The following is an 11154-nucleotide window of genomic DNA, read 5'->3' as shown; positions in this document are numbered from 1 at the left end:
GAGGTACCATTTCACGCCAGTCAGAATGGCTGCGATCCAAAAGTCTACAAGCAATAAATGTGGAGAAAAGGGAACTCTCTTACACTGTTGGTGGGAATGCAAACTAGTACAGCCACTATGGAGAACAGTGTGGAGATTCCTTAAAAAACTGGAAATAGAACTGCCTTATGATCCAGCAATCCCACTGCTGGGCATACACACTGAGGAAACCAGAAGGGAAAGAGACACATGTACCCCAATGTTCATTGCAGCACTGTTTATAATAGCCAGGACATGAAAGCAACCTAGATGCCCATCAGCAGATGAATGGATAAGAGAGCTGTGGCACATATACACAATGGAGTATTACTCAGCTATTAAAAAGAATACATTTCAATCAGTTCTAATGAGATGGATGAAACTGGAACCTATTATACAGAGTGAAGTAAGCCAGAAAGAAGAACACCAATACAGTATACTAACGCATATATATGGAATTTAGAAAGATGGTAACAATAACCCTGTGTACAAGACAGCAAAAGAGACACTGATGTATAGATCAGTCTTATGGACCCTGTGGGAGAGGGAGAGGGTGGGGAGATTTGGGAGAATGGCATTGAAACATGTATAATATCATGTATGAAACGAGTCGCCAGTCCAGGTTCGATGCACAATACTGGATGCTTGGGGCTGGTGCACTGGGATGACCCAGAGGGAGGGTATTGGGGAGGGAGGAGGGAGGAGGGTTCAGGATGGGGAACACAGGTATACCTGTGGCAGATTCATTTCGATATTTGGCAAAACTAATACAATATTGTAAAGTCTAAAAATAAAATAAAATTAAAAAATAAATAAACAAAACATCAATTCATATACAATCCTAATCAGCTATTCATTGTTATTAAATAACTCAATACCTCAATTTGAAACAAATGAAAGACCATATAATTCAGCTACTGAGAAAAACAATGTTTCCCTTGTAAGTCATGAATGTTTATCTAACACAGCTGTATTTTAAAGAACATAATTTGTTTTTTATGCATCTAAAGAAGCATCTGGATATAAAGAGAAGTGCAGCATACAGGAAAAAGCATGGACTGAGAGTGAGAAGACCCAAATTGCAGTCTCTGCTTTGTCATTAACTGGCAATTCAACAATATTCAATATATATGTTGCTGCTGTTGTTCAGTCACTAAGTCATGTCCAACTCTAGCAACCCCACGAACTGCAGCATGCCAGGCTTCCCTGTCCTTCGTTGTCTCCCAGAGTTTGCTCAAACTCATGTACATTGATTTAATGATGTTATCTAACCATCTCTCCAGTGACAAAATGTGGTCTACTGAAGAAGGGAATGGCAAACCATTTCAGTCTTCTTGCCTTGAGAATCCCAAAAGCAGTATGAAAAGGCAAAAATATGACACTGGAAGATGAACTATGGGCAAGAATCCCTTAAAATATATGGAGTAGCCCTCATAGTCAACAAAGGAGACCAAAATTTAGTGTTTGGGTGCAATCTAAAAAATGACAGAATGATCTCTGTTTCTAAGCCAAACCATTCAATATCACAGTAATCCAAGTCTATGCCCCAACCACTAATGCTGAAGAAGCTGAAGCTGAACAGTTCTTTGCAGACCTACAAGACCTTCTAGAACTAACACCAAAAAAAGATGTCCTATTCATGATAGGGAACTGGAATACAAAAGCAGGCAGTCAAGAGATACCTGGAGCAGCAGGCAAGTTTGGCCTTGGAGTACAAAATGAAGCTGGGCAAAGGCTAACAGAGTTTTGCTAGGAGAACGCACTAGTCATAGCAAATGCCTTCTTCCATACACAAGAGACAACTCTACATATGGACATCACCAGATGGTGAATACCAAAACCAGATTGATTATATTCTTTGCAGCCAAGATGGAGAAGCTCTATACAGTCAGCAAAAACAAGACTGGGAGCTGACTGTGGCTCAGATCATAAACTCCTTATTGCAAAATTCAGATTTAAATTGAAGAAAGTAGGGAAAACTACTAGGCCATTCAGGTATGACCTAAATCAAACCCCTTATGATTATACAGTGGAAGTGACAAATAGATTCAAGGGATTAGATCTGATAGACAGAGTGCCTGAAGAACTATGGAGAGAGGTTCATGACATTGTACAGGAGGCTGTGATCAAAACCATCGCCAAGAAAAACAAATGCAAAAAGGCAAAATGGTTATCTGAAGAGGCCTTACAAATAGCTAAGAAAAGAAGACAAGCAAAAGGCAAAGGAGTAAAGGAAAGATACATTCACCTGAATGCAGAGTTTCAAAGAATAGGAAGGAAAGATAAGAAAGCCTTCCTCAGTGATCAATGCATAGAAATAGAGGAAAACAACAGAATGGGAAAGACTAGAGACCTCTTCAAGAAAATTACAGATAAGATACCAAGGGCACATTTCACGCAAAGATGGGCTCAATAAAAGACAGAAACGGCATGGACCAAACAGAAGCAGAAGATATTAAGAAGAGGTGGCAAGAATACACAGAAGAACTGTACAAAAAAACATCTTAATGACACAGATAACCATGATGGTATGATGACTCACCTAGAGCCAGACATCCTGGAGTGCAAGCTCAAGTGGGCCTTAGGAAGCATCACTACGAACAAAGCTAGTGGAAGTGATGGAATTCCAGCTGAGTTATTTCAAGTCCTAAAAGATGATGCTGTTAAAGTGCTGCACTCAATATGCCAGCAAATTTGGAAAACTCAGCAGTGGCCACAGGACTGCAAAAGGCTAGTTTTCATTCCAATCCCAAAGGAGGGAAAGGCCAAAGAATGCTCAAACTAGCACTCAGTTGTACTCATCTCATACGCTAGCAAAATAATGCTAAAAATTCTCCAAGCTAGGCTTTGACAGTAGGTGAACCAAGAACTTCCAGATGTTCAAGCTGGATTTAGAAAAGGCAGAGGAACCAGAGACCAAATTGCCAACATCTGCTGGATCACTGAAAAAGCAAGAGAATTCCAGAAAAACATCTACTTCTGCCTCATTGACTAAGCTAGAGCCTTTGACTGTGTGGATCACAACAAACTGGAAAATTGTTCAAAAGATAGGAATACCAGACCACCTTATCTGCCTCCTGAGAAATCTGTATGCAGGTGAATAAGCAACAGTTAGAACCAGACATGGAACTGGTTCCAATTAGTAAAGGAGTATGTTAAGTCTGTATATTGTCACCCTGATTATTTAACTTATATGCAGAGAACATCATACAAAATCCTGTGCTGGATTAAGCACAAGCTGGAATCAAGATGCCAGGAGAAATATCAATAACCTCAGATATGCGGATGACACCACCCTTATGGCAGAAAGCAAAAAGGAACTAAAGAGCCTTTTCATGAAAGTGAGAGAGTGAAAAAGCTGGCTTAAAACTCAACATCCAAAAAACAAAGATGACGGCATCCAGTCCCATCACTTCATGGCAAATAGATGGGAAACAAGGGAAACAATGAGAGACTTTATTTTCTTGGGCTCCAAAATCACTGCAGATAGTGACTACATCCATGAAATTAAAAGATGCTTGATTCTTGGAAGAAAAGCTATGACCAACCTATACAGCATACTAAAAAGCAGAGACATTACTTTGCCAACAAAGGTCTGCCTAGTCAAGGCTATGGTTTTCCCAGTAGTCATGTACAGATGTGAGAGTTGGACCCCAAGAAAGCTGAGCACTGAAGACTTGATGCTTTTGAACTGTGGTGTTGGAGGAGACTCTCAAGAGTCCCTTGGACTGCAAGGAGATCCAACCAGTCCATCCTAAAGGAAATCAGTCCTGAATATTCATTGGAAGGACTGATGCTGAAGCTCCAATACTCTGGCCACCTGATGCGAAGAACTGACTCTTTGGAAAAGACCCTGATGCTGGGAAAGATGGAAGGTAGGAGGAGAAGGGGACGACAGAGGATGGGATGGTTGGATGGCATCACCTATTGAATGGACATGAGTTTGAGCAAGCTCTGGAAGTTGGTGATGGACAGGGAAGCTTGGCAAGTTGCAGTCCATGGGGTCACAAAGAGTCAGACACGACTGAGTGACTGAAATGAACCATCTCATCCTCTGCCACCCCGTTCTCCTTCTCTCAATCTTTCCCAGAATCAGGGTCTTTTCTAGTGAGTTGGCTCTTCACATCAGGTGGCTTCAGCTTCAACATCAGTCCTTCCAATGAACATTCAGGATTGATTTCCTTTAGGATAGACTGGTTTGATCTCTTCCTGTCCAAGGGACTCTCAAGAGTCTTCCAGCACCATAGTTTGAAAGCATCAGTTCTTCAGCTAATGGCACCCCACTCCAGTACTCTTGCCTGGAAAATCCCATGGGCAGAGGAGCCTGGTAGGCTGCCGTCCATGGGGTCACTAAGAGTCGGACACGACTGAGCAACTTCACTTTCACTTTTCACTTTCATGCATTAGGGAAGGAAATGGCAACCCACTCCAGTGTTCTTGCTTGGAGACTCCCAGGGATGGGGGAGCCTGGTGGGCTGCCATCTATGGGGTCGCACCGAGTTGGACACGACTGAAGTGACTTGGCAGCAGCAGGAGCAGGAGCCTTCTTTATGGTCCAGCTCTCATATTCATACATGACTACTGGAAAAACCATAGCTTTGACCATACGGGCCTCTGTTGGCAAGGTGATGTCTCTACTTATATACTGGCATTTCCATATATGTACACATTTGTATACATACACACACATAAGCTATATGTATATATGCCTATCATACATGTCTATATCATGTATATGATACATAGATACGTTTTCTCATCTATTAAATGAGACTTGCCTCAGAAGTTCCTTCCAGCTCAAAAATTCTGCAAACTTTTACTCTGCTCCTTTCCCTCTTTTGTTTTTCCTTCCTCTGAGAGAGGGAGTCACCCACAACATAAACATATCCATCACTGTACTTCTACTACAGTTTGTTGCCAATATAACTTCCTTACCAAAGACCAATATAAAATTTCAGTTTTGATCCATCTAGCAATTCTGTAAATATTCCCAACCTGCCAAATAAACCACCAAAGTACAATTTTAACTTCACATACACAAGCATGTCCACAGCCCTCAATTTTTAACTATAATCCCCTAGAAACAATAGAAACTAATGTCTCTATTGATAGGGGTGGCTACTGCTACTGCTAAGTCGCTTCAGTCGTGTCCGACTCTGTGCGACCCCATAGACGGCAGCCCACCAGGCTCCCCCGTCCCTGGGATTCTCCAGGCAAGAACACTGGAGTGGGTTGCCATTTCCTTCTCCAATGCATGAAAGTGAAAAGTGAAAGTGAAGTTGCTCAATCGTGACAGGGGTGGAGATACATACAAATTCACCATTTCAGCTACAGATGCATATATTTTAGTTATAAAGTATTAAAAGCTAACTGATGCAGGACACAAGGCCAAAATTTGTCAAATTCCTTAATGATTAAGATAGGTCATTATAATGTACAGAAATTATGTCTGGAAGGCTTTCTCTTGTATATTAATATTTTACCAAACTCTTTTCTTCTTTTTTTTTTCCCCAAACTCTTTTAAAACTAGAGGTTTTATCCCCTCTTTTATTTAGTATAGCAGCAGCAGCACTAATATACCAGCCAACAGCCAAATATAGTTAGATTAACTACAATTAAACAAAGGTAAAATTAGGCTTATTGATCACAAGTAGCCCCATTCCAAGTGCTTGTTAGTCACGTGTAACTAGCAGTGGCCATATTACTCAGCACAGAAGCAGAATATCTTTATCATTCCAGGAAGTACTGTTGGACAGTGCTGGTAAGAATTTTTAGAATGAATAAAACATTCTAAGTGAATCTGATCTGTATAATTTTACAGATTATGAAAGAAATGTGAGCTCTCCACTGAAAGTGGCTCACTTAAATTGGGAAACAGCCTCTTTTCCCCACTGCTACTTCAAAGACACTGAAATTCTAGAAAATAAATTTTTTTCAATATATATCCAAGTTCAAAGCCAAACAAGGGAAATCCCCAAGTGCCAGAAACATACAAGAAAACTCAAAGTTAATAGCTGTATGGAAGCTACAGCCAAAGATTATGAGCGAGGGTGTGTGTAACTGTTCTGAATCAGGAAGAAATTCTAGGCTACACAGAACATGCAATGAGCTACCTACATAAAGCCTTATAGTAATAAGAGCTATGTGGTTTGTGAAACATAGCTAGGAAAACTCTATCTGCTGATGCTGGGACTCAGTAAGTCCCTGCCCAGGAGAGAAGAGGAAGAAGTCAGAAAAAGTGGATGCTCAAGTACTGGACCACTGCAACTGAACAAACAAAAGAAAGTACCCCAAACAACTTTGGAATAGAAATAATGTCTGTAACTTGGTAAAAAAGCGTCTACAAAAAGATTATACTAAAGAATGAAATTTTAAAAGCTTTCCCATGTACATCAGAAATAAGACAACACTACAATCATTCAGTATTATAACAGAGGTTCTAACCAAATGTAACAAGAAAAGTCATAAATATAAGGACTGGAAAGAGATGGGGAAAAGTCATGTGCAGAGGGTAGAATTACCTATATAGAAAAGCCAAGATAATCTACAGAAACATCTTTAGAACTAACAACAAATTTCAGCAGGGTTGCTGGTTATAAAAACAAAATACTAAAATCAAAAATATTTCTATAGGCTAGAAATAGTCAATTAGGAAATGTAACAAGTAACAAAACAAACTATTTAAGAATAACACTTAAAAAATACTTTTATCAGCAAGATCTTTATAGAGAAAATTACAAAACATGAAAGGACATGAAAGTCAATCTGATGAAAATGTGCTAAAACTGGTTTATGGTGATGTCTGCATAAGTTTACTAAATGTCGAAATAATTTTAAGATCCTTTTGGAAAATCAAGTCCAAGAGTAGCCAAGACAATCCTAAAAGAAGGGTAACTTTTCCTACCACATATAGACGTATCTTAAAGCCAAACTAATTTTAACACTATAGTTTCATCGTAAGTACAAACAGACCAGTGAATAAAGTTGTCCGGAAACAGATCTGATCACAAAGAACTTGATATACGATAGAAGTATCATTAAAACCAGTGAGGAAGACAAAGCCTTTTCAGTCAAAGACATCACACATCTAGTTTTCTAAAAAGAAAATAAAAGATGTCACATGCAAAAAAAATCCAAGTACATTGGATTTAGAGTATAAAAAACAAACTATTAAAAGAAGATATAAAAGAACATCTTAAATACTCCCATGTTATTTTTTTTTTTTTTAGTGCAAAAGAACACAAATCATAAAGGAAAAGAATGCATTCATTTCATCTCAAACAAAAACTTGTATATATGAAAAGATAAAGTAGCAGACTGAGAGAAAGACCTATAAAATCAATTAAGAAAAAAATGATAAGAAAGAAAAACATAAGAAAGAAAAACAAAGGATGAAACTGAAAAGAAAATCTAAATGATTAACATAAAACACCTTCTACTTCATGCACTTACAATGAAGCACAAATTAAACCACAGTAAGATATCAAGCTAACAAAGTTTAAAAACAAACAAATGACAGCAATGACATGCAGAAAATAAAGTCTTGTACTTTGGAGACGAATATGGAAACACACTGAAGAGGTATAAACTATGACCCATCCATTTGGCTTCTATTATTTCTAGAAACTTCTGCACATGGGCACCAAGGATTTACATATAAAGATGTAACAATCTGTATTAATAAAAATTTGAAATAATCTAAAATATCCATTAATGTCAACTAGGTAAGTAATACTGGGTAGCTGAATAACATAGAACAGTTACATTCCATGCTATTAAAAAACAACTTTTGGCATATGCAGTAAGAAAGTACTTATGAAAATTTCAAAACCATGAAATAATACTACTTTTGTTCATAAATATATAGTAAAAATATAACGTACAGCCTAATCAGATGTGCTAAAAATTAATGACAATAGTTTCTTCTGAGGAGGGATCAGGCTGCTTCTGGAGAAAGAAATGGCACTGAAGCGAGCAACGAAGTAGACTGGACAGTAAAAATTTTAAAAATTCATAGTATTCTATTTAATTTAAATAAGTTTCAAAACATCAAACAGAAATAAAATACAGAGGTCTGTTCATTCTGAGCTGGTGGATATACAAGTATTCACTATATTATCCACTGTAATTTAACACTTGAAACACATGCTTGATAAAAGTAACTACTACTTCACTTCCAATGAAATCCGGAATGATGACTATAAAGAAATTCCATCCCAGAGTTTCTCAGGAATTAGGAAACGATACTTCATTTTATAGAGAAAACTGGGACCCTATTTTTTTGTTTTCCAAGAAACCCAACCATATGATGAGAATCCATGATTCCATGTTGATTATAGGGCAAACAGTAGTTAAACCTGACTGTAGTCCACCAGGCTCCTCTGTCCATGGAATTCACCAGGCAAGAATACTGAAGTGGGTAGCCATTCCCTTCTCCAGGGGATCTTTCTAAACTAGGGACAGAACCTGAGTCTCCATCATTGCAAGCAGATTCTTCACCATCTGAGCCACCAGGGAAGCCATTTAATAAAAAAGTGTGAATTGTTCTGGAATGAGCAGTCAGACTTTGTCAGCAAAGTAATGTCTCTGCTTTTTAATATGCTGTCTAGGTTGGTCACAGCCTTCTTCCAAGGAGCAATGCTTGCTTCCAAGGAGAAAGCATTAAAAGACATTTCATGGCTAGAGTAACTAACTGCAGTGATTTTGGAACCCCCAAAAATAAAGTCTCTCACTGTTTCCACTGTTTACCCATCTATTTCCCATGAAGTGATGGGACCAGATGCCATGATCTTAGTTTTCTGAATGTTGAGTTTTAAGCCAGTTTTTTCACTCTTCTCTTTCACTTTCATAAAGAAGCTCTTTAGTTCCTTTTTGCTTTCTGCCATAAGGGGGGTGTCATCTGCATATCTGAGGTTATTGATTTTTCTCCCGGCAATCTTGATTCCAGCTTGTGCTTCATTCAGCCCAGCATTTTGCATGATGTACTCTGCATATAAAAGTTAAATAAGCAGGGTGACAATGTATAGCCTTGATGTACTCCTTTCCCAACTTGGAACCAGTCTGTTGTTCCATGTCCGGTTCTAACTGTTGCTTATTGACCTGCATACAGATTGCTCAGGAGGCAGATAAGGTGGTCTGGTATTCCCATCTCTTTCAGAATTTTCCACAGTTTGTTGTGATCTACATACACAGTCAAAGGCTTTGGCATAATCATTAAAGCAGAAGTAGATGTTTTTCTGGAATTCTCTTGCTTTTTCAATAATCCAACAGATGTTGGCAATTTGATCTTTGGCTCCTCTGCCTTTTCTAAATCCAGCTTGAACATCTGGAAGTTCACAGTTCACACAACATTGAAGCCTACCTTGGAGAATTTTGAGCATTACTTTGCTAGTGTGTGAGATGAGTGTATTTGTGCAGTAGTTTGAGCATTCTTTGGCATTGCCTGTCTTTTAGATTGGAATGAAAACTGATCTTTTCTAGTCGTGTGGCCACTGCCGACTTTCCAAATTTGCTGGCATATTGAGTGCAACACTTTAACAGCATCGTCTTTTAGGATCTGAAATAGCTCATCTGGAATTCCATCACCTCCACTAGCTTTGTTCGTGATTACTTTGCCAAGAAAGGCCCATCTAGTCAAAGCTATGGTTTTTCCAGTAGTCATGTACGGATATGAGAGTTGGATCATAAAGAAAGCTGAGTGCTGAAGAACTGATGCTTTTGAACTGTGAAGTTGGATAAGACTCTTGAGAGTCCCTTGGACTGCAAGGAGATCAAACTAGTCAATTCTAAAGGAAATCAACCCTGAATATTCACTGGAGGGCCTGATGCTGAAGCTGAGCCTGCAATACGTTGACTACCTGATGCAAAGAACTGGCTCCATGGAAAAGACCCTGATGCTGAGAAAGATTGAAAGCAGGAAGAGAACGGGATGACAGAGGATGAGATGGTTAGACGGCATCACCGACTCAATGGACATGAGTTTGAGCAAGCTCCGAGAGTTGGTGATGGACAGGGAAGCCTGGCGTGATGCAGTCTACACGGTCACAAAGAGTCGGACACAACTGAGTGACTGAACTGAGCAGTCAGGCTAATTGAGTTCATTTCTGTCACAAAGTATATAAAAGACTAAATAAAGCATGTTGACTACATTTTAATAACTCATTCTATGCAGCTTTTGTCTTCATTCCATTTTCAAAGCTCTCAGCAGGGCACACATACCAATGGCATTGTTCAGAATATATTCCTCTCGGAATAAATCTTGAAGCATTTTCTGGTTTGTATTTCTAGCTTCTGAGAGTGCTAAAATACGAGAAAAGGGAAAAAAAAAAAAAAAAGGATTACAAATATAAAAAAGTGTTTTCCAGTCAATACAGTCAGATAAATTTAAAATACTGTGACAGAAAGTACCAAAGGGAAAGTCTAGAATGGTTTCTTAAGGTTCTGAAGTCGCCCATACCACAGACATCTTATAGTCAGCCCCAAATCCATAGTCCAATGTCAAAACTTCAAGGCAAAAATTCTTATTTAGAACAACTTACAAGGTGCTATAAATTGTAAGTTATATATTGGTACCAAATGCATATTATTTTGACTATTTTCTATACCACCTGAATAAACATTTGCTGTATACATGTTTTCTTTGACAACGTATCTTAACACAAATACGTTATACAGGGAATTCCCTGGCAGTCCAGTGGTTAGGACTCATACTTCCACTGCAGGGGGCACGGTTCCTGGTGGCGGAACTAAGATCCCACAAGCTATGCAGCACAGCCAAAAAAAAGTACATTATATGCATACACACAAAGAAATAAATGCACACATTGGGCATGCACACACAGAGTTCTATATATTCTAACTAGTTAAATACGTCTGTCATATTCATTTCATGGAACGTTTGCTGAGCATCTACTAGATACCATGCGCTATTTTCAGTGCTGTTATAAGACAGCTGCCTGGAGTTCAGACTAGTAAGACAGACTATTAAAAGATACTCCCTGTGCCATGCCCACTCTAGGGTTGGGATGCGACAGAAATGGAAGCAGAAGAGATAATGATTAAAAGAAGGCTTTCCAGAAGAGAGACATCTGAGCCAAATGTGAAGGATAGGTGAGGGTTTTCTAGAAAATGATGGCA

The 11154-nt window shown here is 38.8% G+C and overlaps 1 protein-coding gene across 2 annotated transcripts in view; it reads right to left on the bottom strand.

The window, feature by feature from the left end:
- HIBCH (3-hydroxyisobutyryl-CoA hydrolase) overlaps positions 1–11154 on the bottom strand; it is a 116107-nt gene that overhangs the window by 70408 nt on the left and 34545 nt on the right. Inside the window, exon 5 of one of the 2 annotated variants that reach the window (XM_010862900.1) lies at positions 10237–10317. The exons of the other annotated variant lie outside the window; for it this stretch is intronic. Coding sequence (XP_010861202.1) covers positions 10237–10317 — 81 coding nt within the window. The remainder of the gene's footprint in view (positions 1–10236; positions 10318–11154) is intronic. 2 annotated transcript variants of the gene reach the window in all.

This window comes from Bison bison, unplaced genomic scaffold, assembly GCF_000754665.1.
Source record: "Bison bison bison isolate TAMUID 2011002044 unplaced genomic scaffold, Bison_UMD1.0 scf7180017864485, whole genome shotgun sequence".
Lineage (NCBI taxonomy): Eukaryota > Metazoa > Chordata > Mammalia > Artiodactyla > Bovidae > Bison > Bison bison.
This window is presented reverse-complemented; position numbering and strand designations above follow the sequence as displayed.